The following is a 27,546-nucleotide window of genomic DNA, read 5'->3' as shown; positions in this document are numbered from 1 at the left end:
CGTTGGAAGCCGTCCAGAATAGGGCCGCGAGATTCATCGCCGGTAACTTCAACTATCATTCAAGCATCACCCTAATAAAACAAGACCTTGCATTCATGTCACTGGATCAACGACGCGTCATTGCCCTTTTATGTTTATTTCATAGGTACATCTACAGTAACAAATTCCACTGTTTGCCGCTTCATCTTCCTCTACGGACATCTCGACGCATTCACAGCGCACGTAGTTTCATGCGCATTCATAGTCACACACAGGCATTTAACTCATCACCATTACCTCGAGCCATAGCACATTGGAACGGCCTTCCAGATCACATTGTATCCATCTCTAATCGTGAAACTTTTCGTGATAACCTGATTTCGTTGCGTTTTTCTATTGTATAACTTTGTTGCACCTTGCTGTTTATCATTTGTATTTTTTTGTTCTTTGTTTTTTTACTTTTTGTCTGTATTTTTATTGCAATGTATATACTGATTCCCCCCTTACTCAATGCCCTTAAATGGGCCTGTAAGGCATTCTGAATAAAATAAAAAAAAATACAAACAACTGTTTATTTTCGTCACACCCACCGATTTTAAATACGTATAATCCTGGTGTTGTGCGTGCGTAACACCGCATTGGAAACAGAGCAATAAATCAAGTATAATACAAAAAGCTAATATGTGATAACACCTGCCATATAACAAAATGCAAGTTACAGCTGCCCATGTCGAAAGGAGCTTTGCAGAAATTCAAATTCGGAAGCAGGCAAGGATACCGAAGCCTCACTTATATATGCACCAACGTTCTTTTTGATAAAAAACGCTTCCAAAGTGAGCCGAGATGACATACGCTTGCTTTTGCCCAGTATTCTAGTGCCGAGGCACTATAATACCCAGTATTCCGTGCCGAGGCACTAGAACTGGGCAGAAGCAGGCGCATGTCATCTCGGCTCACTTTAGAAGCGTATTAATGTTGTAATGTTCCTGTTAAAGGTCTGATGATGTCTTCTGAGTAGTGTGCTTGGTTTTCGTCAGGGTCCTCATCAAGTTCTCCAAGCGCCCAGCAAAGCTTGAGGTGAGTCCGTTCATGCACCTCATTGCCTGAGTGACTCACTGTAGTCGATGCTGTGGTGCTCCGCTGCTGAGCGTGCAAATATAGAGAACGGATCTAAGTGGATCAATACCTGCAGTTGAGAAATTGGTTTACTGTAATAGCCTCCTTTTCTTTTTTGTCAGCTTAAGTGACACAGCTGTATTTGTCAGCTGCAGTGCGAAAAGTCAGTGCTGAGCATCACAACTTTTTCCAGCACTGCTGGTGAATGTGACCAGGCTACTTTTGCCATTCCCACAGCCCTTAGCGGCAGTCAGACCGCCATCAAAACAAGCTCAGCCAACCTGCATGACTGAGCAAGACTGGCAGTATGTGGTGCATGCTGGGAGAAGGAAGCACTTTACCTGGGAGAGTGTTGGAGGGTGAGTGTTACTTCTGTGGGTGTCTGGTATTGTGATGGCATGGGTGTTTAGAGCACTGCCCAGGCCGTCTCGGGACTGAATCACTTTTCCAAGTAATGTTCGATTGACGTCGTTATCAGAGTCCTCGCGAATTGATCACCGCAAGAGTTTTTCGAATCTGTCAAGTACGAGGACTGAGCTTACTGACTGACTGACTGACAAAACAGAAACAAAACAAAACAAAACAGACCGACTGAGCCGAAAGCTTCTTTTTTGCGCTTGTCGGTGTCGGTGTAGTCGGAAAATGCAAAGCATTGACCAAGTACTCAGGATGTTAGGTTCAAAGTTGTTTATTGATCAAGCTGGCACGTGCCGACGTATGTTTCTTTGAGTACAAAAGCGTCAAACAGGAGGACCAGGGCCATCGGGTGGATCTTCTTGTCGTATTTCTTTAGTGGAGGACACGCTCGCCACTTGTAGCGCCACATGCGGTGGTTGGAGGCCTCGTCATCTGGAAACACCTCGTTGTTTGAGATAACAATGACGGGCGTCCTGGAAATGGTCTGATCAACCGAGTACTTGACTGCCACCGAATCTACGTCACCACCAAAAATTTTTTTAACAGTATCAAAAGCAGACGACTCACAGTTTGGCTCGTTCCACACCAGGATGCGACGGCCCACGATGTCCTGAAGTGGAAAGCTAGTGTAACAGTTAAAGTTACGGATCATACCGCGGTTGATGTAAAAGGAAAGAACGGGGTCAAAAAAAAAGTTTTCCTGCACTCGGAGGGGACACAATCTCCATACAGTTTCTTGAGGACCGCCTTCTCGACCAGGCTATATAGGTTGTTTACAAAGGCCGACACTTCCTCATGGATGCCATTAAACTGAAAGTTTAATAGTTCCATCATGTCATCAAACGACACGGGCACATCCATGTAAAAGGTAGTGAGGTCACCGTGTGCGGCATAAAAGAGAGGCTGGGTGTTCTGGTACATTTCAATAAAGTCCAAGGTGGTGTACGAGCACATTTCGTCATTAAACACCTGGATAGCTTGTTGGAGGCGCTTGTTGTCCAGGCGAATGAACCGAAACACCGGGTCTACCAGCCACTTGGGGGTGCGCACAATGTTTGTCAACGGCGACACGGGGTTTTCGCATAGCCAATCGTAGATGGATTCTTCCGACGCTCCTTTTGAACGTTTTCGGCACTTTGCACCCGTTCTTGCGCGTACCTCGTCAGTGTCTCCACCACTCCTCTGACCTCCATGGGCGTCGTCACATGCAACTGAATGCGGAAGTTTCGGGTGCAGTATTTCCAAAACTCACCCGGGCTCGTGTCCAGAACCTTCGAGTTGTCCCAAAACTTCATCTCTAACGTCGCGACCCCAATCATTTCCTCCCATTTTAATGTATTCCAATACTCGGGGCTCACTAGTGAAATACTTGACGAGATGGTAGAGGTCCCATGCACTGGCGCTTGTAGACCAAATTGACGAGCGATTTGGTCGTCTGACGAAGCCAGCGAAGATAACACATCGGCATGTGCCGTTGCTCCAGCTGCAGTCATGTAAGACGTGGACGTGTGGGAGTGTAGTTCCTCGTGTGTGGAGTGCAACGGCAGCGATTCCGTACTGGGTGGGCCCTGGCTCGAATCCTCTGATAATGTCGTGTGAAATTGTCTCAGCCTCTCCGTCGTCTGGAGCGGGAAACACATCGTGCACAAGCTTTCTTCGTTTTGGAATTGACTGTAGCTGCAGCGTGGAGGGGGTTGTAAACTTTTTCCATCTCCTCCAACCGCTGGTTCGGACACGTTTGGATCTGATACTTCTCCCACGCCTCGATCAGGTTCCGCAAATGCCACCAGGGTTTCATTAATGTCATAGGTACTGTCTCGTTGCTCGAACCAATAAACTTTGTAGTTTGTCCCTGGGAATATAGATGGCGTCACCAAAAAATAATTCCAAATGGTAATATAGGGGTACCTCATCTTCGTTTGCGTGACGTTTGCGTGATTCTGCCATGGTCTCTATTAAAAAGCAGAAGAATGCAAGAATTCAGAATATAGCATAGCTAACCGAAAAAAGTCTTACCGAAGGCGTCTTGAGTGTCCGCTCGAGGTCCTCCTGAGTGGACAGCCTGTTGAAGACTGTGAGTTCTGAGCTGCTGCAGACCTCTTTATATACCCCTCGCGGCGGCCTTGGAAGCCCTTTATAATTAGTGTAAAAACCCGTCTAGAACTAGTTACGATTGCGCGACAACTAGTTAGTAATTCTCCGTCTCCTGCATGGTGCTCAGTGGAATATAAATGAGTTTTTTTTCTTCTATTCTACAACAAAGGCGCTTTTTAAACACGTATTTTCCTTGTATGTCGTTGTCGTTGTAGTTCCACTCAGAAAAAGTATATATATATATATTTAAATATATCCCTTCTTAGGCGTCGACGACAACGACGACGACATGGCTTTATTTTTTTTTGTATGTTGTTGTCATTGTACTTCCACTCAGAAAAAGTGTATATATATATTTAAATACATCCCTTCTTAGGCTTCGACGACAACGGCGCAGCATTGTGAAGTAAATAAGAAACGAAACAAAAGTTGTGTTTTCTTATTTTGCTTTTATTAAACAGAGCGATCTATTGCGGGAAAAATGGCACTGAGCGTTGGGTTCTTGAAGCAGCTTCTTTTGATGCATTAATTTGCGCTTGCGCAATCTTCTGCAGCTCTGCCTTGTGTTCGGTAACTTCGGACTCCGTGCGAGCGAGGTTGACTGGACGTCCGTGACGTGTGAGGCTGTTGTAACTTGCTTTGATGTTCTCGTTGGAGTGACGCAAGTAAGGCCCCACGTTCGAGGGTAAAGTAACACTGTCGGCAACTATGGTGTCTACGTCAGAGTGAACCACCAGTTCTGTGTCAATTTGAAAAAACGCGGCAATATCTTGAAACGTTTCAGTACTGCCTGGGTCGTCCTTGTTAGACTTGCTTACTGCCAATACCCCGAAACTCAAACTCGGTAGAATAGTTGAGTGCGCCATCGTTTTTAAACCTCGGGTGAAGTAAGTATTTTCCATAGGGTCCAAATACTTGACGTCGCGCGTGTGCATATCGTTGGGTCGAAGTCGCATGGTGACGTTGGTATCTGGCTTTTGCTTGTACGATTTGTAGTTTGACATGTTGCTAGTGGTGTAGGATACAACGTCAGCAGGCAGGTGTCTACGAGTTAGCAACTCGTTGCCCGCGTTATAAGTGGGACCCATCTTTAGCCATGCGTCACTGGTACTCATAGTTGACTATAGGTGTGCCCACGTGACCTTTGAACCGAAACTGGTTTACGAACTTGGTCAAGCGGGGACTAGCCTTGTCAATGTGAATAAAGTCATAGGCAAAGTTGTGATGTGGTACTCCCATGCACGCAGGTATGCTCTTTTCGTCATCGCCATAGTGATCCTCGTTTCCGGGTGTGATTTTAAGACCCCACTAGCTCTTAGCCAGATCCGAGTGGTCCTTCTCCTGAAATGGTAAATAAGACTGTGGCTTCATCGGGTTGTTTGTCTCGCCTTTCTTCACGCGACACATGCCGGTATCCAAGTAGTGGTTCAGTCCGATGGAGCTAAGGCCATAAACTAGCATTTCAGAGTTGACGGGTTGGACAACCGAAGAGCCAGTCTTCCATGGCGTACGTAAACCATGAGGGGTTACCTTGACAAAGCAACTCACAGCTCTTGTGTGAGCTGGTAGGTTAAGGTAGGTGCCATGAGGAATGTAAAGATACGGCTGGTCCACTGGCAAGCGTGACAGGCTAGTCAGAACTCCTGGAAACGTTTTCTCGGTGTCATAAACCAAATTGGTCTTCAGCATTGCGTAGGCCCATGTGGTGAGTATTTTGCTGTCACGGAAGACTGTGATAACTCCATGGTCGCGAGGTATGCGCAAAATCTGCTGAATGAGCTCTGTCGAATTTTCACCGTCGCCTCCAACTCCTGCTCCATCTGGACGGGTGGGGGCGTCTGAGTGCATCTGCTGCGACATCTGCGCACCTTGGACGTCGCGGGTAGTTGAGTCAGGCTGGTATCGCTTTGCGTCTGCTGTATCTGATTCCCTGTTATGTGCACGTTTCCGTCTATCTCCTGGCATTCCATAGAGACTACGGCCCAAGACGTATTGTTCCACAATATTCTTCGTGCCCAGACCAACTGCACCTAATGCGGAGTGCCAGTTACCCGTGCGTCTAAAGTCATTCAAGAAGAGAGCCGCAGATGCCTGATCAGCAGCAAAGACGTCCTCATGGCTCCTGTCCCGCTCGTAGGCTTCGTTGTGCGACTTGGCTATGCGGTCGTCCTCGTCCACCGGATCTCTGTTGCGCTGTGGATTCCCGGGACCCAGGTACTGGTGGCCTGGGAACAAAGGCATACTACTCTGGTTAGGAGATATACACATGGTAGCGGTAGCGACATTGACGACAGCTACACTCTTAGCCGCCTCTATTTGATTGACTGACTTGACTGACTGACTGAACTGACTGACTGACAAAACAGAAACAAAACAAAACAAAACAGACCGATTGAGCCGAAAGCTTCTTTTTTGCGCTTGTCGGTGTCGGTGTAGTCGGAAAATGCAAAGCATTGACCAAGTTTGTTGCACGCTTTACGTGCTCTCTCCTTTCTTTTGTCCTGACGAGGGAGCTGGCAAAGGAGGAAAGAAGCTATGCGCCCTATGAACATGATTGCTCTCTCCCGGTGTTATTCCAGTGTGCAGTAGCGCTGCTGCCGTTTAATATAGGCCTGACTGGCTGCCCAGGCGGCGCTGCGAAAATAGTGCTAAAAAGCGCCCCCTACGACAAGTTCTTTGGTTTCGAGTAGTCAGACAGGCGGCCGCATGCAGCACTAAGCTCAGATGCGCAATGGAGCCGCCGCTGTCGGTTGTGCTGCGCTTTGGATCTCGGCCAGTTTCTGGCGTGGCTGAGTTCTTCAGGCCAAGCAATCTGCGTAAACGCAAGAAGCTCGTCAACGTCAAGTATGTTTACGACGTGCAGGAGATTGAAGGAACCATTTCGGCGCGCTGCAACTCGCAAGTGCAGCGAATCTCATACGACGTTGAACTCGAGTTAAGTTTTACGAGGCATGCTCGCGCGATTAACGACAGTGCATAAACGAAAAGATTGCTGTTAAGAAAGCCGACATGATTTGCATTACACGATGACATTACACGACGAAACGGAATCAAGAAAGGTCCAGTGACGAAGGCTAGCCGTCGGCGGCCCGAATGAGCGCATTCGTGTCGTGTGCCGTTTTCTGCCGCATTCAGTCGCAAACACACTTTTTCCCCATGCACGGTCGTAATTTTCAACATTTGCTTCTAGGGAATTCGTCAAATTCTGTCAGCGTGCGGTCGCGGTCGAGAAGCAACGGCGCGCAATGTTTACAGCCGGCCGCTGGAAGCAGCCGGCTGTAAGCTGCCGGAAAAATCGTAGGCACATACGCAGGGTGGCTCATGTCATCGTTTTTCTCGTTTCGCACGAAATGCCGGCTGCATATCCTCGTGATCGCCGTCGGCAGCCACGGCGTGCCGTCTGGACTGCACACAGGGAATTATATACATATATAAACGCGTGCACGCGCGTACGAAAAGTAATCAGCACGTTACGTTGCAAACCACGTTTTGCTCGCGTACTCACTTCACGCGTCGGGCGGCACGTATCCAGCGGTTCCCTCGCTCCACTTCGTACGGCTTTCAGGGGAACCAGTAAAACCGCACATTAGGATCCTTACCCCCATGTTCGAGGCAATTAACCACGCAACAATAACGGCGGCGACCGCGCTTGGGGCCGCGCGCTGCTAGAGCCGTCGCCCAGACCACCTGCTTTCGGCACGGTTTGTTGAAGCAGGGATCGCTCGTCAAACATGTCAGACTCTGCAGGCATAGCGGACAAGTTCCTGCGTACGTTTTAAGCACTTTTTGAGCCTGAAAACTAGGCACAAAATTAAGTAAAACGCTTAAAGCAACTGAGAACTGCGTAACTCGCCGGTCGGCGTCCATTTTTGACTACCCAAGCAACTCCGGCGCACGCCACCAGGCTCCGCCACAGTACTCAAAACTCCAGCGCGTCAGCCCTATTACAGAGTGTGGCGCCCGGCATGTGCCAGTACGGCAAGGTATCCCATGTGGCCTAAAAGCCACTCTCTGTTAATGCAGCTATCGTCTTATAGCAGCAATGTATTGTGTGATGGAAAATCTGTTGCATAACGGCTCTCCGAAGAGAGTGTACGGGCCTCTGTACGAAGAAAGGGCACTTGAGAAAGTGGTAACTTCACGCTCCTCTTGTGAACTCTTCTTGCCACAGTGCGTGTGTGTGCGCGTGCACACGTGTATACGTATGAAGAGTCTGTCTTCAGTTGCCGTAAAACAAACAGGAAAAAGGTATATGCTTCTAAAAAACTGTTTTGTCAACGATTCGATTGGAGACCAATCTTTATCAAGACAAAATTTATGAGGCTTCTATGCGCTTTTATAGCATTGTGCTTCGAGCAGAGAGAGAGAGAGAAAAAAAGAACATAATAACAAAACTAAAATATATAGATATATATAGATAATCCCGGTGGACACAATAAGTAAGTACGTTCCTTTCGTCCTTTGTCAAGCATCACCTCTCTGGCTTCCCCCTTCCTCAGTTACTTGTGAAGCTTAGTGAGGGGGTGAGGCTTCACAAGAAGGGATAAGTGCTTAAAAAAATGCCCCCACCTCCCCGAAGGGAATCGTGAGGAAATGCGAATCCGTTTCTTGCGCCGAGAGTACACGGCGTAGTAATTTTAATGGCGTAGATTAATGACGAGACGAGGATTTGTACCGTAACCATTTATTTACACATTCATCAGCACCTGTTTGTGTTGTCATTGTACCTGACGGCCATAATCTCAGCCCTGTGGTCGCCGTTGGCGTTTCACAGCGGCGTCTCGAGCACCCATTTCCGGATGTTCTTGAGAGGCGCCCAGCCAGCGAACGGTCGAGAGTGAGGCGCGAGCGGACGGGAGAGTGGGGCGCAGGGAGGAGAGAGAGCGAACGGCGAGAGAAGGAGCGGCGAAACACTGCACCTACCCTCTCCTACACTCTCTCGCACCACATGCTCCGGTTGCTAGGGGCGAGGATAAGCGCGCGCGCCCGCAGCTGTTGCTGTGGGAGAGGGAGTGAGAGCGGAGAGATAACACCTGCCGGCACGTGGACAACGCCGGATGCCTGAGATAGCCCGACTAAGAAATGCATTTGCATTTAAAAGGGTCTGCGGTCTAAAAGCTTAGTACAGTAAAACCTTGTTAATTCGAACTCGGTTATTTCGAAGTCCCATTTAATTCGAAGGGTTTCTGCGGTCCTGTATTTCGCAACGTAAATCTGAGTGGATAGTTGTCTTTGTGTTCCGGCCAAGCCTCATAATGCCGTAGAGGTATGGTAGCCACCATAGTAGAGGCAATGCCAACAATGTGCTTCAAGGGGCTTACAATGCCACGTAAAAGTTACTCAGAGGCCGACAATGGCAACCCAACGATGCTGCCAGCCTAGGCGGAAGAACTTGTGACAGTGCGCCGGAGGATGTGGCTTCGAATCCAGTGGAATAAATAGTGGTTTTCTGCACCTTAAGACAGCGTTATATACAAGTTTTATACTGCTGCTTACAGATATTCAGTGCTGTGTGTGACTATGCATTTCACAATAAATGTACTCTGCGTGCACCGTGTTTTATCATGTTGACAGAGTTAAAAATAGATGAGTCTTATACATAATTTTTTCCTGCGAAGGTCATAAAAAGTAGGGGATGCGTCTTATACAGAGGTGCGACTTATACACCGGAAAATATGGTACATGCTACTTTTGTGATTTCTAAAAAATGGGTATGCCATAAATTATGACAAACTACAACTTTCTAATATAAACAACAGCACACAGGTCAATAATGAAAAAGTTAACGTGTTTCTGTTAGTCGCATGAAGGTCATTTTAGCTGTGGGAAAGTATTTCTGCCTCAACATAAGTTCGTGTGCGTGGGGTCAGTAAGGGGGCACGAGACACGTGCCGAACGGTGGGAAACGGCAATAGCATGCGGTGGTGCGCGAGGCAAAGAAAATTACTCGACGGGGGGTACACCTGCCACGTCCACATACGGGGTTGGTTAGAGAAAAAGAACTTGTGGCACGCGACCCGAGCTGTGGTGAGAAACCACAGGAAGAGATACGTGACATAATAAGTGGCGAGCCTGCCAGGTTTTTTTCTATCTTTATGCCCAGTCACGTATCTTTGGGGGCTGCAGAAATGGATTGGGAGAAGTTGGCGGCTGTGGCCAAGGACTTGGGCATGACCAAGGAGGAGACGCTGAAGCTTTTTGAGAATGCAGAATGACTGCGCAAAAGCAAACAAGAGAGAGTGCGTGAACAACATGAGATGGAACAAGAGTGTGTGCATGAACAACACGAGTGCTAGAAGGAAATCCTCGAGCTCAAGCTGAAAATAGCAGAGATAAATGCTTATCCACGCAACGACTCTAGTAACGCGAGTACCCCCACGACGGCGTCAGCCAGCTCGCCTACTCCCAGACCGAAGCTTGTTTGCCTTCGTAAGCTGATGGCACCCTTCGACGAACGAAGAGACGACCTTGATGATTATTTGCATTGTTTTGAAAGGATAGCCGTGGGGCAAGGCTGGGAGAGGAGCGAGTGGGCCAAAGCCTTGAGTCTGTGTCTCGTGGGAGAGGCGTTGAGTGTGTTTGGCCGCATGCCAGCACACGAGTCTCTGGACTACGACACTGTAAAAAAGACTTTATTGGAGTGGTTCCGGCTAACTGACGGGTTTCCGGGAAAAGTTCCGGATGTGTAGGCCTGAAGACTCCGAAACTGGGAAGCAGTTTGTATGCCGCCTTTCCAACTATTTTGATCGTTGGGTCTGAGAAAGAAAAAAGACGTATGAAGGAGTCCACAACAAAATGGTTGGTGAGCAGTTCCTAAACCAGTGCAGCAATAAATTAGCGGTATTTTTGAAAGGAAGGAAGTCGCGCACAGTGTAGGAGATGGCCAAGCAGGCCGACCAGTTCATGGAGGCACAAGGGATAAAGGAAAGGGGAGCAGTGGCACCAGAGGGAGAGGATAGGAGTCGGGCCCCCCTAAGTAAACCAAGAGCACAATTGCGGTGTTTCTTGTGTAACCGACTTGGACATATAGCTATGAATTGCCGTACAGGAGACTGTGCAAAAAAAAAAATAATAATAATAATATCTGGGGTTTAACGTCCCAAAACCACGATATGATTATGAGAGACGCCGTAGTGGAGGGCTCCGGAAATTTCGACCACCTGGGGTTCTTTAGCGTGCACCCAAATCTAGGTACACGGGCCTCAAACATTTTCGCCTCCTTTGAAAATGCAGCCGCCGCGGCCGGGATTCGATCCCGCGACCTTCGGGTCAGCAGTCGAGCGCCGTGGCGGGCAATCTGCTAGGCCAGCGCGAGAGGTTGACGCGCTGCTCTAGCAGGCGTCTTCTCGTTCATGTGCTCGACTGCTGCCCTTTGTGTGATAGACGTAACGCCGCTGGCAAGCGTACTCGATCGGTCTTGTGGAGTTCCCTTTACGGCCTGCAAGCCCGTGACTGTCATACTGGGCTGCATCTCGGGTTAATAAACCCGTGTTGTTTGTTGACGTCCTGCCTCGAGTGCCTTTTCTGCACCGTGCCGGAGAGTTGACGAACACGGCCGTAGCGTCTTTGTTCGCTGCGGCAGTGGAGAACATCGTGTCCCTTGCCAGTCGCCTCGTAGGGTAAGCGTCTCGCAAACCTATCTCCACAATATATATATACGCGTGCGCATTGTTTCTGCATGAAGGAAAAGAAGGATTGATAGGCGGGCAAGTTGGAACTTATCCATCTTTGCGCAGCGCACGAAATTGACAAGGCACACAAGAGAAGAGGACGGGACAAGCGCTGATCTTCAACTGAAAGATTTTATTTGAAAAAACAAATATATATATACAGAAACACACGTGCCACGCAAGATTACACTCGATCAATGAAACGGATTTCTTGTTCCAGTAATGAGACTGATGGCTGACTTATACAAACACTATCACACTTAGCCATGTGGTACGCCTCTGAAATCTCACGTGTGCATTGATTATGATGGCGAGTGATGATGGACGTTTGCACCCCAAACATGCATCCCAAACATGCCTTTGAACGAAGGTTCACTGCCACGGAAAAATTGGCAATGACTCATTCTGTCGCTAACCAGGTTTCGGAGCCCAACCGATCCTTGTGTTTAAAACAGTGCATTGATGTGGTTTCCAAGCATAATACGCGTCCCAGTCGAGACGAACATTCGCGAAGATTAGTTAGTTCTTTTGCCGCCTGTAATTTGCGGCTTTTGGTGTCTGACAAGGAAGGGTCGTTTGTTGTGATGCCTGCGGGCATGTTTCAGGATAAGGCTGTCCTCGCACTTCAAAAAAACTTCAAACCAGTCACTTGCGAGCAGGGATCTGTTAAAAAGCAGGCACTTGCTTTGTTGTCGGAACTCAAGCTTGAACGGCTGCGGTCCTTGGTGAAGAATTCCAAAAGCCTGCAGTTGCAGATTTTCTTCACCGCCAAGACCCACAAACCTGAAATTCCTTTTGGGGCAATCGTGTCGGAGCATGGCTCATGGCAGCATGTTATCTCGGGTTATCTACAGACCCACCTAAGCTCGTTAACTGTCGTGGATCCGTTCTTGGTTAGCAACTCGCAAAAGGTTGTTGATTTCCTGGGCAGTCAGAACAAAAAAATGACTGCCTTCAGTGTTGATATCCAAGACTTGTTTTATTCTTTACCGCATAATTTTCTGTTGCAGTGTGTTAAGGAAACCATAACTGAACTAAATGACGAGACGCGGTTTGTTGATAAATGTGGTATATCAGTGCAAAGTTTTCTTGAACTTCTCCGTTTCTATCTTGATTCTACATTTGTATCATGGCGAGGGGATTTGTTTGTTCAGGCCTCGGGTGTCTGCATAGGCTCTAGAGTTGCCCCTGTTCTCAGTGATATTTTGTTGAGTATGATAGACCGCGATCTTGAGCGAGATTTCGAGGGTTGGGGCACACATATATTTAGGTATGTAGATGATTACTTAGTCTTCATGGAAAGCGAGGGCGGCACCCATGGTATGGTAAACATTCTCAAAGCATTTAGGGAAAGGGGAAATGGTCTTGTTTTCACGTGCGAAGTTCCCAACCATAAAAATGAACTCCAGTTTCTTGACCTAAATTTGCGATTTAAAAGTGAGCATGTTTGTTGGATTTACGCTCCACGATCGGTGAAGCCCCTCCTAAACTTCACATCGGCCCATTCAAAACTTGTAAAAAACGGTATTGCCACCTCCTGTTTGTACTCGGCCATCTCAAGATCATGTCATCATACCATAGACGAAAGCTTCCAGAATCAGTGCAATCGGCTAATGGCGGCCGGCTTCCCCACTTCTTTTCTGGCAACTACCTCTGAGCGTTTGCTAAAGAGAATTAAATCTAATGCGCAATCTGACAACCAGATACCAACTTCACAATGCAACCGAAAACGGTTTGCTGTGATTCCGTATGTACATTCCATTTCGCATAGATTAAAGAAACTTGCGGGGCAGTTCGAGGTTGACGTTGTTTTTTCGGGTGGCATCAAATTGGGCAGCCTGTGTGGCAAGATTGAAAGACGCGCAAATGGGGTTGCAAGGGCAGGTGATAATGCCTGCTCAATCAGGCATGTTAAGAAGTACACCGCGTGTTCAGAGAGGGTGGTATATAAGATTCCTTGTACCTGCGGGTCTGTCTACATCGGACAGACTACCAGATGTATTAATGTTTGGCTGCGCGAGCATGCGAATTCTTTGAAGGGGGGCGTTTCGTCTCACCTCGCCAGCCACTGCCGGGATTGCAGGTGCATGCCTTCGTTTGAGCAAACATCCATCATCACTCGCCATCATAATCAGCGCACACGTGAGATTTCAGAGGCGTACCACATGGCTAAGTGCGATAGTGTTTGTATAAGTCAGCCATCAGTCTCATTATCGGAACAAGAAATCCGTTTCATTGATTGAGTGTAATCTTGCGTGGCACGTGTGTTTCTGTATATATATACTATTTGTTTTTTCAAATAAAATCTTTCAGTTGAAGATCAGCGCTTGTCCCGTCCTCTTCTCTTGTGTGCCTTGTCAATTTCGTGCGCTGCGCAAAGAAAGAAAAAGAAATTTGAAGGCCACTTCTTCTTTAAAAATCTTTTTGCCATGTCTTGTCACTAAAATTTTCTTGTAGTGACATTTCGTGCAGTACCACGTAAACGACATTTCATTCATATTCTACGGTATTACTTGCCAAATCTATGATATAATTACAAGGCATTCCGTATAAGTGCACAGGTTGTTCTTCTACTTCGCCGCAATCGAAATTCGTCGTCCAGTGCCGGGAATCAAACCTGTGTGCTAGACCTTAGCAGTGCAGCAGCATACCACTATGATAGTGTTGAGGGTAAAACAACATTTCAAGTCATGTACACACTGTATTTTTTGCCTGATCATCTGCTACATAAGGCAAGCCACCAGTAATAATAATCATAATAACAATAATAATCATCATCATCAAAAATTATATTCAAGGTACCCTGGTCTGGCCTGTCCTCATGTAGTCCTTGGCTAAGTTTAGTAGTGAATGGCGGGCTGTGTCCGGACCTGGCTTGGTTATGTACACCTGGGCCTGGCCCGGGCACGCGCCTAAAAATTCGGCTTGTGCAGTGCTCTTTTGGTGTCTTAATGGGGCAGAACATGAGCTCAAGCTGTCACACCTAGTCTAGAAACAGCTGCAAAGGCTGACCAGCAAAAGTATTAGGACATTTAGGCATTTGTATTGTGACAAAAGATGGCACTTGTATTATTAAGGGACACTAAAGAAAAAAAGCGATTTTTTTTTATATAAGTAAGTTACTCCTTCACTATATGAAAAACACCACACTTTCTGCGAGGAGACGCTGAAAAAACACACAAAAAGAAAAAGTGGATGGCGACGCCACTTTGTAATTGCCGCACCAATCACCGTGAAGTCATAGGTTTTGATGGCGTCTATTTGGGCCTACGTACTTCCTATTCGGTAGAAATTAAATACATTGTCCTCTGAAGGGGCCAGAGACTTAACATACCAAGTTTCAGTGAATTCCTTTGATCTTATGTTACCAAAATACGAAAAATTTACTTTGAAATCAGTGACATCGCACGCGGAAATTTCGGTGCGAAATTTTAAAAATGATACGTTGACCATGAGTTTCTCCTCTATTGGTGAAATTAACGACGTTGGTGTTTTCAGAGTACAATTTATCATTCCAGACTGATTCATTGTTTCCCTTTAAAAATACTAGACATTTTTATTTAAAGGGACGCTGAAACGGTTTTGACGATTTTGTACGAACACATTGCGCCGGTAGAGCAAGTACTAAGGATCATTTACAGAACGGTTTAAGCTCTGTGCGTAAACTGTGTAATTTATTACATGGCTTTAAAGCTGCGAATCGCCACCGGTCACAGCGGCTCAGCCAGACGCGTTTTCAAACCGCCCATTTCCAGTGCGTGTCGTACTGGAAGCATGACGTCACGTAGGCGGCTGATCTGATTGGATATGTCCAGTCCACGACACTGAACCTCCTGTGGGCAGCTAGTGTCGCCTGCCTGTGTTACAACGTGCTCCGTGTTTACGTGAGCTGAGGGACAGTGTTTATCTCGAGGTGTCTTTTCTTGGACACAATGAATTTCCCTAGCCGTGTTGTGTACCACATATCTAGCAATTGGTGACTTGTTAGGCTGCGACATCGTGCAATGTTTGTGAGGCATCTGGCGAGCGGAATTCCTTCAGCTCGTCGCTGCAATGAGCGTCGCGCTCTCGCTATCCGTTCAACGCCACGATCCACGTGTCTGCGGCTGTAACTTCACCCCTGAAGACACAACCACATTGCCCGAGTTTATGCTTATCGATGATCGCTCTCGAATTCTTTTTGTTTGTCCGCATGCTTTTACAGGTTGTTGCCGTACAGAGAATAAAATAAGATGGGCTGGTAGTGTGGCGGCACCTGTCAGAGGAGATATCAACCACTCCGCGAGCTTCGTCTTTGTTGCCAGATGGCGTGCTGCCGGGCACACTGGGCCTCCGAGATAGCGCGCCACCTGTGGGCGCGAAATATCGGAGGCCATGACTGGGCGAAGCTCAAACCGTCGAGTGCGCTCATGAGAGCGCACTCGACGTGTCTGTGAGTTGAGGGCAGGGTGAGGAGGAGGGTATAGATATAATTGTCCGTAGCGGTCTTGGTACACGGTGCGTCGCTTAATTTCTGGTGTGAATGGTTTGGTGATGCTCTTGCCTAAATGCTGACAAAACTTCAGAAAACCGTTTCAGGGTCTCTTTAAGGGCTGGGTATACTTGACTGTGCTTAACATGTCTCACTGCACAGCACTACTGTATTGTGCTGATCCCCGCCACGGTGGTCTAGTGGTTATGGCGGTTGGCTGCTGACCCGAAGGTCACGAGATCGAATCCCGGCCACGGCGGCTGTATTTTCGATGGAGGTGGAGATGTTTGAGGCCCGTGTACTTAGATTTAGGTGCACGTTAAAGAACCCCAGGTGGTCGAAATTTCCGGAGCCCTCCACTACGGCGTCTCTCATAATCATATCGTGGTTTTGGGACGTTAAACCCCAGATATCATCATCGTCATCTGTATTGTGCTGGCACTTCCTACCGACCAGATCTCTTCACTATCATACCCATGTTTATGGCATGCATACATTATCGTGCACTCCGTGTTCACCTTGCAAAGGGACTGTGGGTTTGGTTATGTCACAGCTCAAGGTGAGCAAATACTGGTGGCAAACATGCAGTAAGAACAGGCTGAACGCTATTGTTGCTGTTTGTTCCAGTGCTGGGCAGAGGTACTCAGAAAAATACAAAAACTACTGGAATACATTTCTGACATAATGGGATATTTCGGAGATACTTTTGCTAAATGATGAAGGAGTATCTCAGAATACAGATACAGCGTTGCGGGTATAAGAACACAGATACTGGAATACTTTTTTTTATTTTGGGGATGCTGATGCCCCGCAAAGATTTTTGTTGAGCGCAGCATATTATTGTGAATAATGTTGCAGTGTGTTGAAACTTGCAAGTCAAGCATATCACTCGAATCACTAGTGAACACAGCACAAGACTCGTGAACGAGAAGTTTTCTACTGCTGCAGGCGAGCTCAAGTTCACGTTAAAATATCTAAATACAGCCTTCATGGCTGGAAAGTCCTGCAGCATGGCAATACTTCTTCTCAGGCTATCAGGTACCCCTCAAAAAATTAGGGGTGCTGCGGCAACATTGAGAAGCAGTAACTTTTGTCGGCAAAGGCCAGCAATACTGCAGCCACGATTTTGCCGTCAACTTTACCACATGGGCCGTTCTGTGCATGTGGAGAACCCTCCGCCACCCTCCCTGTGTCGCTTCTTGCCTTAGTCTGCCTTTCCCCCGTGGAAACAGGTCAGCTCCTTCGACAAAATAATGAAAGGAGATGCCCGTGTCCTATACAGTATCGCAATATAATCGATGCGTCGTGAAAGTATTTTGCTACTGAGATACAAATACATTTTTCAAATGTATACAGAAATACAAATAGTCAAAAGTATCTCTTAGATACTATCGTGATACTGTCTCAGCCCTGCTTTGTTCCACATGACCTGCAGCTCCTGGCCAAAGGGCCCTTACAGGCAATGGAAATTCTGTTGTGTAGGGAACTTACTGTTATGTGATGTATATAAGGCCAATAATGATGTGGGGGGGGGGGGCACGACCAACATGGCACTCAAGAAAAGAGGGACACATGACAACGCGCTGTCCTGTGTCCCTTTTTTCTTGTGTGCTGTGTTAGTGCCCCCCCCCCCCCCATCCCTACATCATAAACCAGCACCAACTCGGCCAACTATTTATTATACTATTATAAAGAACATTGCCAAGACTGAATGAGAGAAACAGAAAGGCAAAGTGGAATTCACCCTATGCACAGTGAATGTTTATTACAAAGGTAAGCCTGATTCAACGTTGTTCTTTGGTCATGCTCATGATTGCAGTTGTGAAAATTTCCACCTATTCCTCCTTCGTATTTTTGGTGCTGCAAATTCTTCTGCAGGGAAGCACATCCCAAGTAGGAATTGTTGAAGAGCTTACATTAAACGAGTGTATTGCCTCATGAGTACGAGTGGAGTTACAGGAGCTTTCTCTCTCCTTTTGTGCGAGTGAGCCACCCTAGGAGGGGGATTACGAAGTGCGTGTCATGACCTTGTGCTCTTTCTTGTCTTTTTCTCTTAGGACGCATTTCTTCCTGTCAGTGTGATCACGAGCGTGCGTGCGAGCATGGGGCGGTATCCCGTGGTGGCCACAGTAACTAAGCAGCTCGTGATGCTCAAATCAGCCAATGGCCGTGGACTTTGGGTTTATGGCATCATTTGTAGGAGGAGAGGGAACGATTTCCTGATAACTTTGAGAATTAATTCTAACTTTCAGGCCGCATGCTGCACTGTAATGTCTGGCTAGCGTGTTCTCGGGAGCCTTGACTAACAATTGGCTGCATTTTCTGACCGTGATGAAAAAGTGTTGCAGGCCCTCCTTAAAGAGAACATGGTAAAGCTATCTGTAGTGCTCCGGAAACATGGCTATGTAATTAACAAGTGCTACATTGTACCCTTTGATGGGGTCTTGAAAGAATACTTCAGAATTTTTTTCTTCAAAATGATATAACTGTGATGGCCCACAGTGTGACGAGCTTGGTGGAGCATCCATTTGTGACTGAGGCTGGAGGGAGTGAAGGGGAAGCTGTGTGCCAGCTGGGCATGCTCAGCTTGGCTGCCTTGACCGGAGCCCAGCCATCTTCCCCACTGGGACACGAGGGACTGGTCCACAAGGCACTGCTGCTGCTGGTCGGAATTCCATCAGACATTTTTCCTTACGATCCGGTGAGTTTTCACACTGCTGCCAATGAATTCGCTTATTCCCAATCTTTTTACTGACTGTTCTTCATAAATTTCTGCATGTTCTATTACACCTTTCAAATGTTTTAATACTGTCAAGAACCTAGACCCAGGCAGCGCTGTATGACCACGGGCAAATCAGTGAGATGGGCACTAGCTTATCGCGTTGTAGTTTCCTCCTCCAGGCTATTGGCCCCATACAAGTTGTGCCATTTTTACAGATGCGCAATCGTCATGCATCCCAGAAAGCTTGCTTTTCCACATGGCCTCCTCACATTTTTTACTGTGGCGTCTTGCGTAGCAGTGTGAGAGGTGTCATTGGGCGTGTTAAGTTAAGGAGCTCGAGCGCGCTCTAGCCGGCAGAGTGCGCTCTTGTAAACTTAACGGTTGAAAAGCGACTTCCGGTGCATGATTACGGAGCGCATTCTACGCACTCCAACCCTGGTCAAAAGTAAGAAGACGCCGACCAAAAACTTAAAAAATAATAACAAAGACGTTTCGGCTCCCGTACGGGGGCCTTGTTCACAAACCCTGAGACGATGCATGAGGGCGTGCGCGAGAGCTCGCGTCTGTTACGGCTTCCGAAGAAATGACGTGTTTCCGACTCTCTCCTCCGACGAAGTGCGTTCTCCTTCCCCACTCGTTCCTACCGCGCGAGCAACATAACATTCGCCATGTGACGCTTTCGTGCCCCCGAAAGAAGTAGGCGGAAATCACCGTTAAGCTTAGCTCCGGAGGCGTTGCACTCGAGCGCATTTGAGCGTGTTCCTTTGAAGTTCGGAGCGCGCTAACTTAACGCGCCCATTGTTTCCGCAGTGGGGCTACCTGAGGGTGACGTTCCGTGGATGAACTGCCTTCTTGTACTTTTTTGATTGGGATCAACTTTGTGCGCTTGCTGTGGAATGACTGTCCCACGATGCCTTTCCGTACCCTCAAATGCCTCTGTGTTTGTGGGGCTTCGTTAACAAATGACTTGGATATCTGGCAGGGGCAAACGTCCCTTGCTTCATATCCTGGCTTGGTGAGTTGAGCTTCAAGTGCAGTGCGTGTTTCTTGGGCATACTTAGGCAATGTAACACAACGTCAGCGACTGTGTCATAGGCGTGCAGCCAACGATTGAGCAAGGCTCCCTCCGCGTGTCAGAGTGGCACTAGGGTCACTTTAGCGGTGCAATGAACAAGTGCGGTAACTGCGCGGCCATAACTGCAGATCCAAGGGGCTGTGTCATGGTGCAGAGGACCAATCAATGAAGTCGATGCTACATAAAGTCGCCCATGGGCAACTGTACGTAACTTAGTCAGTAAGTAGGACTGAGCAGGGGCTGGAGAATGGAACGGGAATAGTTTTTCTAAATGTAGCGCTGCGTGCAGCGCTGTGATATTCATAAAATGTGGCCGCCGCGGCTTTCTGCACAAATTAATGGACTTGTGTGGGAGATGTAAAAGAAAAAGCTTGTTTACTTTCCCTTTAATCAGCATAGCACTGCCTTTGCGTGTTACCTTCATTTTACTTTAGAGTTTGCGTATTACCTTTGATTTTACTGAAGGCTTTCTGTGACACAGTTACTAGTGACAGATGCTCAAATAAATGTGGGACAAAGGAGGCAACCGCAAAGTGACCAAAAAGCAGGTAAGCAGTCCTGGTCAAATCACTCAAAAAGCAGATAAGCAGTCCTTCACAAATCGTTGATTACAACATTTCTCCTCAAGATGCAACACTTATTCATCAGACGTAGTGCGCTTATACATTTATCAGTAGTGATGGAGGCTAACTGCCTGGTAACTGCCTGGTTTGAGCACGTGTGTGCTATGAAAACATGGGGGTCAGCCAAGTGCTCCTATAGATCACTTACAGCGGTCCTATAAGCTTGTCATTCGGCCATCTGCCAGTTTGTGATAGCAGTGCATTATACATTTACATGTAGTGGGGTTTTATTAGCTGCATGTATTGCAATTAATCTAGGCTTACCAATTAAATTAACAAGCGTGGCATCACTTGCGCCAGGGCAAGCGGGAACAGATCTCGCTCGATGACCATCGGCACTCTTTGTCACCAGTCTGGTGCATTGAATAGCGAAGGCGGTGTGGTGAGTAAGGGGGCAGGAGACACGTTGGGAAGTGGCGACAGCACGCGATGGTGCGCGAGGCAAGGAAAATCCACGTATGGGATTGGTTAGAGGAAAAAGCTCGTGGCACGCAACCCAAGCCGTGGAAAGGGACCACAGGAAGAGAAGCGGGCATTGTTCGGTGGAGATGAGCAAGGTGGCGAAAGCCAGCGTCGCAGCCGCAACGGGAGCAGCGAGCGCCCGGTTCTGGAGGCAGCTGCACGAGAAGCCAGGTAGGGTGGCCATCGACCTTGGTATCAAACGAGCGAAGCTTCCCAGGCTTGCGGCAGCGTCATCGCAGCAGTTCTCAGGCCATCTGCAGCACTTCACCATCTCGACAAGACAACTGCAACCCACCGTACAATCCTTGGAGAGCCACAACGGCAGTTTGGTCCAGTGGCACTGAGCAGAGGCCGATAGTTAGGCCTAACCTTACAAGACTGAAGTTTTCGACGAAGACAACCGGCGAGGCGGCTGATCGACCATGACGACGACTGTAAGACGTCTGCAGGAACTTCGACGACGGGACCTGGCATCTGCTTTATCACCGAACTGAATCAGCGGACACCACGAACCGTTAGAACGTTCCATTGGGGTAGCGAAAGACTGAGAAGCCATAGTGGCCAGACTGTTTCGATTTTGTGGAGCTGAGCATAGCTTGGATAGTTTGTTATTTTAGTGCAGATATTGCGAGCTAGCTCCCTATTTTTGCATGTGTTACTTTTTTTCGTGAATTTTGAGTGTGTTAATTTTTTGCCGTGTTGTGTGCATTAAATTTTGTTTGCCGTGTCACAGCCGTCTCCCACCTCTCTCTCTCAATCCCATCCACATTGCAAGCACTCCCGAGATACGTGACAGGCAGAGGGGCTTCTGCATGCATTCACCGTGTCTCCATATTTGATGTAACCTTTCTCACTGGGTGCATGGGAAGATAGTGCTCACAAAACCACCAGTCATCTTGGCTCGCCTAGCGTTTGAAGATTGTCTGCAAGACAGAGTGTGGTCCATCTGTGTCATCAATAGCACAGAGAGCTAGAGTAACCACCACAGTACGGCAGGTTGTGGAGAGGATACAGGTGTCGACAGCAAGACCAAGGCTGTACCACATCAGGCCAGAGGATGACGCTTCAATTTGTCTGCACCACCAGTGCTCTCAGATAGTTCTTTAGTTTGAAAACTATGGTGCTTGAAGTGACCCCTCAGCGTCTCCTGCCATGCAGTGGCATCCTACGCATTATCAGCCCAATGAGCCGGCTTATTACCACCGTCTGTGTGCGGTCATAGCCATTTTGTTGACTTAATATATTCAAACATTTGCACAGCGTGATATTAGCATATGACGAACACAAATGACAGGTCACAGCATAAAAAACATGACACGCATGTCATGTAAACCATGATTTAGGGCCTGCTTGTTTGTGCTCGCATGACCATGTGGTTGGCTTTATGTGTACCATAGTTTGCCTAGCACGAAGTGTATGAGAAACGTGAATGACATGTCATGACAAGAATATCATTACTTGGGTGTCTTGTACGCCACCTGCTTTGCACAAATATATTCTAACAATGCGTGGGTGACCAGCATCTCGGAGGCATCATTTTAGCGTTAGGCGCATGGAACCCCACGTCTGCATTTCCTGCCACACGGTGCTGTTCGCTGCATTGTTTGCCGGGCGTTTTATGTTGCAAATAGCCACAAAAAGGGACCACTTTCTTGTGGGCGTCTCAAGGGCAGTTTTCAAACTGGAAAAGAATCTAGGAGCATTGTGCATCACTCAGAAGTAATTTACAGTAGTACATGAGACATTCAGCAATCGTTCAGCTGAAGTGCAGGCACAAACGCAAGGTGCTGACACAGTGCAGGTACACCCTACATTGCATAGGCACATCAGATGCGCGTAAGTGGGTTCATCTGTGCCGCTGCTGCGTTGCATCCACGTGCCTGCAACAAGTGTCATTGGGGAAGGAAAAGCACAGGCCAGCACTCTTGAATGGAATTGAGCAGTCTTGTTCTTTCTTTTCTTGTTTGCTTTGCATTTAATCAATTAAAAGAGAACTGAGGTAGTATAACTGAAGCTGGCTTGAAGAGTTAGGACTAACCTTGTCAACGAGTTTGGCTGTGGGCGTGAGGGTGCATGTTAAAATGTAACTTGGATAAATGGAGTGCAATGGCATGTTTGCTTTACATCCCAAACATGAAAATAAGTGCAACTTGGTTAACCTCTATTTTGTTCCATGCATAGCACATAGTACAAAAATAAATTGTGTTAAAAATTTCATTTGTAATAGTTAAGGGGCGATTTGCTGAGCAATTCCCTCAACTATGAACTTATTCCCACCTATCAAAAATGGATAGCTTGTTGCGTTTAATTTAGAAATTTGATGGTGAGCATTGCATATACAATACTAATATGGTCATTACAGGGTTTAGAGATGTTCCGTATTAATGTCTTCAGATTCACTATGGAGAGCAGGGGCAACAAAAAGAGCACAAAGTGTCTGGTCGTTTGAAAATCAAATATTGTGTGCACCTGCTCTCTTGAAATGTGAGAGTTGTCAGATGGAATTTAACCTCCCCATATTGTAGGCAGTGTGGAAAGTTTCACTTACCTACTGCCGCTAAAGTAATGCCAGTACAATTCACTCTAATAAGACACCAACAAAATCTGCCCAGGTGCTGCGCAAGTTCAGCATCCAGGGGGGAGCAAGGCTCAAAGGCACATCATCCGAAGCCCTTTCTGCATCACTGTGCTGTTTTCTGCAATGTGGCAGAGACATTCGCTTTCTAGAAGACCTCGTTTCCAGTGACGTGAAGCCCAGTGAGTCTTCTCTGTGCTCATTCACATGTGCACAAAGCTCAACTTGCTGGCACCTATGCAAAGCTAAGAACTTCAGGATACAGTAAAGCCTTTAATACTGCAATTCTCAATTTATTGAAATCGGCTGGGTAACAAATTGTTTTTATTTCCCCAATATTGTCTTTGTTGAAAACCATTCCATTTCTGTGAAATTTAGTGAAGTAAGTTTATGCCAATTTTGATTTAATAAATCCTCATGTATAGCACACATGCACCTCGTCCCTCTGACAAATAAGATTGATGAACATCAGTCCAGAGAGTTGAAGAGTTAGGGCGTGCAAACACGAACACAAGAGAGAAGTCAGGACAACACAAATGCCGACTAACAACTGAAGAGGCACACAACAGCAGAACAAGAAAAAAGGCACGAAAACTTATCGGCGCATGCCCATGCAATAGGAAAACCTACCAATTCGGCACACACGGTGGTCTACGTGAGAGATAACTATTCAGGCACTTGATTTCTTCTTTATGCAGGTTAATCGATGGTTAATCAATCTTGACATTGTCGAGAATGCAAGTGCATGCCAAAGTTCGATGAACACACAATTCTGTACCGACACAGGAATGAAGAAATGTGTCGAATGGTGTAGGCCTGGCATATCGATAATAGCACATTTGTGAGTGAAGCGTTGCTTAACTTGCATAACGAAGAAATCAAGTGCCTGACTCCGGACTGATAGGCATTGCCTCTTGCCCGAGTATGCACAGATAAGTTTGTGTGCCTACTTTCTCTTTCGCTGCTGGGTGCCAGTTGTTAGTCGGCATTTGCGGTGCCTTGACTGGCCTCTGGTGTCTGTGTTTGCACGCCCTGTCTCTTTAACATGAATATACCTACCAACTAGCTCAGCTCTCTGTCATCCAGAGAGAGTCACTCTTTTGCAGATGTGGCTCGAGAGTGGAATAGACTGGAACACATTGTTGTGCTATCATTTTTTTTGTGTGTGTATGTGTGGCTAAGTTAACTGTGCACCTGAACTTGTGGTCAGCCAGTGATTGACTTCAGCACAAGTGGACAATCATTGGAAGGGCGACAAAGAAACGCAGAATAGAATGCACCTCCATTCTATCACTTTTTCTTGTGTAAAACTTGTGTGAAGTCTTAGTGTAGCTGGTGCTGCTCTTTTCTGCAATAGTTCTGCATTTTCGCATGCAAAAACTGGCCACTTACGTAACTATTATGACTACGAAGCGATGCTTATAGGAATAAATAAGCATTGGAAATGCACATATGTAGCAGAGATGATTGACAAATGGGTGAGCATGTCTTGTCGCTGACAATCCTTTTGCAATAAGCATTAGCTGTCTACTCGACAGTGGGTGTGGTGTAGCACCATTGTAAAACCGACTGTGTGCATTTAATGCACAACTAGCCAAATGAACTGTGCCGCCGTTCTATGTCACCTCTTCGTGCAGGACCACTTCAAGTGTGTGTTGTTTGCAGAATTGAAAGCAGCACGTCTGTCACCACGTTGACCCAATGAGATACACACCACATTTGTATATGGTCAGTTGCGGCACTAGTCCGAGGAAACTTGACTCACCTCTGCAGAGCTGCATCTGCGCAGGCTTTGTTAATTGATTTCACAGCTTATTGACTATACTTTTCAAAATGTCAGTCGGGGCAACAACACAAGTACCTTGCAAAGATCGTTCATAGAAAATGAGAAACAGCGTCAACTAGAGCACTGCACGCTTTATGAAGCTCGAGCCCGTCTCGGGCCCGTGGTTCCAAGCCCGGGCCCGGCTGTACATGACCGAACCCAGTCCGAGCCCGGCCCTGGCCTGTGGTTCCAAGCCCAGGCCCTGCCCGGGCCCGGGCGTTCATTACTAAACTTATCCAGGGCGCACGTTTTCATGATCGGGCCCGGCTCGGGCCCGCTAGAGGATATTAGTTGTTGATGATGATTATTAATGATGCCTTGCACTTTATTGCGGGTGATCGGACGGAAAATCCGGTGTGTACATGCATCGAAATGTTGCTTTGTCCACGGTGGTAGCTCGGAGGTTAAGCTGTTTAGCTAAATTCCTGCGACCATGGCGGCCGCATTTTGATGGGGGCGAAATGCAAGAACACCCGTGTACTTATCTTTAGGTGAACGCTAAAGAACTCCAGGTGTTTAAAATAGTCCAATCACCATTACGGCACGCCTTGTAATCATATTGTGGTCTTGGCACGTAATACCAAGGAATATAGATGAAATGTTGCCTATATGGCACATGGCAAGTCATTGTGGGAATGGCAAGCACCGACCAATTGTTGAAACAAACACATAAATTGACGTTTCGGCCCTGCTACGGGGGCCTTGTTCACAAGGAATGAAAGTTTTTAGGGCATGGGTTATATGGGCTTGATGATGTGGCATAAGCATCGAGTGTATATCGGGGGCAGATTGCCTGAGTTGCGGTTGAGCGTGTTATCGGTCGTCTGAATGTGAAGGGATTCAAGATGAAGCCTAGCTGTTTTGTTCTTTTCTTTTCCTATTATCTTCGCGCTGTCCCAGTCGATGTCATGGCTCGTGGACACTGCGTGCTCAGCTAGCGCGTTAGTTGCCACGTGCTTGGTTTTCACGTCATAGCTGTGCTGTTTCATTCTTTTTCCAAAGTCGCCTGTTTCACCGATGTAGACTTGATTACAATCGGCGCAAGGAATTCTGTACACGACGCCCGGGAACTTCTCCTTATCGAGTTTGTCTTTCACCGTCCCCACAGCTTGTCTGAGCTTGCGCGTAGGCACGTGAGCGACGTCGACTTCATACCCCTGAAGGATTCGGGACAGACCTTCGCTTATGCCGGGGACGTACGGCACAGGAATCCTTTTTCTCCTCCCCTTGTCGTTGTGTTGTTGAGAGTCATTTGGCGTAGGATGAGCTAGGCTCTTTTTAACAGCTTGAATGAGCGAACTGGGGTAGCCCGAAGGTGAGAGGTCACGGCGTATCGTGGCTAGCTCGGCCGCTTGGTTCTCCGGAGTTGAGGAAAGTTTCTCCGCCCTACGTACAAGTGAAGCGACCACCGACTTCTTCTGACACATCGGGTGCACAGAGCTGAAACTTAGGTACTTGCCAGTGTGAGTTTCCTTCCTGAAGACACTGAACGACAACCTACTGCCGTCGCGTTTCACGAGCACGTCCAAAAATGGCAGACGACCATTAACTTCTTCCTCTGTCGTGAACTGTATGGCTGGATCCATGCTATTAAGGTGCAGAAGAAAAGCGCTCAAAGCAGACTTCTTAACCACTGAGAAACAGTCGTCCACGTAGCGTAGGAATACCCTTGGACGTGGGTTGAAACTAGACAGGGCACGGGACTCCAGTGACTCCATTGCCAAGTTCGCTGCGGTGACTGAGATCGAGGCTCCCATTGCGGTTCCATGGACTTGTTTGAATAACTTTTTCTGGAACGTGAGGTATGTGTTGCTCAGACAAAACTCTAGAAGTCTGCTGAGATCTGGAGCCTCGAGCGGTGTCCTTTCTGGAAGACTTGGGTCCGATTCGAGAGCGTCAGTGCAGACCTTGACGGCGAAGTCAATGGGCACGCTTGTGTAAAGTGATTTCACATCGAAGGACACCGTGATCTCGTCGTCATGTAGGACCGTGTTGCGAACTTTTTCAATAAAGTCGTACGAGTTCCGTACGTGCGTTTCAGTTTTGCCGACCAAAGGGGAGATAATCCTGTGAAGGTAATTCTATAACTTGTGGAGAGGCGAGCGGGTGAAGTCGACAATTGGGCGCATAGGGACGCCCTCCTTGTGTATCTTGGGTAATCCGTACAGAGCGGGAGCAGAGCCATTGTTACACAGAAGAGAAAAATACAGCGACTTTTGCTGAGGAGGCACAAACCGAAATCCGTCAGCCAGTAGCTTCTGCGAGTCCCTTTGCACTTTTGCAGTGGGATCACGATTCAAGGGAACGTACGTTCGATCGTCCTCGAGCATGAGTCGCATCTTGTTTTCGTAGTCTTGTGTGTCCAACACGACAGTGGCGTTTCCCTTATCGGCGGGGAGTATAACGATATCCTTATTGTCACGCAGTCTTTTTAGTGCCTTGCGTTCCTCGGGCGACAAAGGATCAAACTCTTGATTCCGGCGTAGCTTCGAAAGCACACCGACGACACGGGTACGT

General features: G+C 47.4%; 1 protein-coding gene across 4 annotated transcripts in view; it reads left to right on the top strand.

Moving 5' to 3' along the window:
* Positions 1 to 27,546, top strand: part of LOC119372695 (gamma-tubulin complex component 6) — a 318,918-nt gene that overhangs the window by 96,516 nt on the left and 194,856 nt on the right. For all 4 annotated transcript variants that reach the window (XM_037643145.2, XM_037643144.2, XM_049419622.1 and 1 more), the window contains 4 exons: positions 1,017 to 1,056; positions 1,333 to 1,454; positions 18,250 to 18,448; positions 23,242 to 23,386. In XM_037643145.2, coding sequence (XP_037499073.1) covers positions 1,017 to 1,056; positions 1,333 to 1,454; positions 18,250 to 18,448; positions 23,242 to 23,386 — 506 coding nt within the window. The remainder of the gene's footprint in view (positions 1 to 1,016; positions 1,057 to 1,332; positions 1,455 to 18,249; positions 18,449 to 23,241; positions 23,387 to 27,546) is intronic.

The sequence above is a fragment of the Rhipicephalus sanguineus genome, chromosome 10 (assembly GCF_013339695.2).
Source record: "Rhipicephalus sanguineus isolate Rsan-2018 chromosome 10, BIME_Rsan_1.4, whole genome shotgun sequence".
Taxonomy (NCBI): Eukaryota; Metazoa; Arthropoda; class Arachnida; order Ixodida; family Ixodidae; genus Rhipicephalus; species Rhipicephalus sanguineus.
The sequence above is the reverse complement of the archived record's forward strand: the minus strand, read 5'-3'. Positions and strand labels throughout refer to the sequence as shown.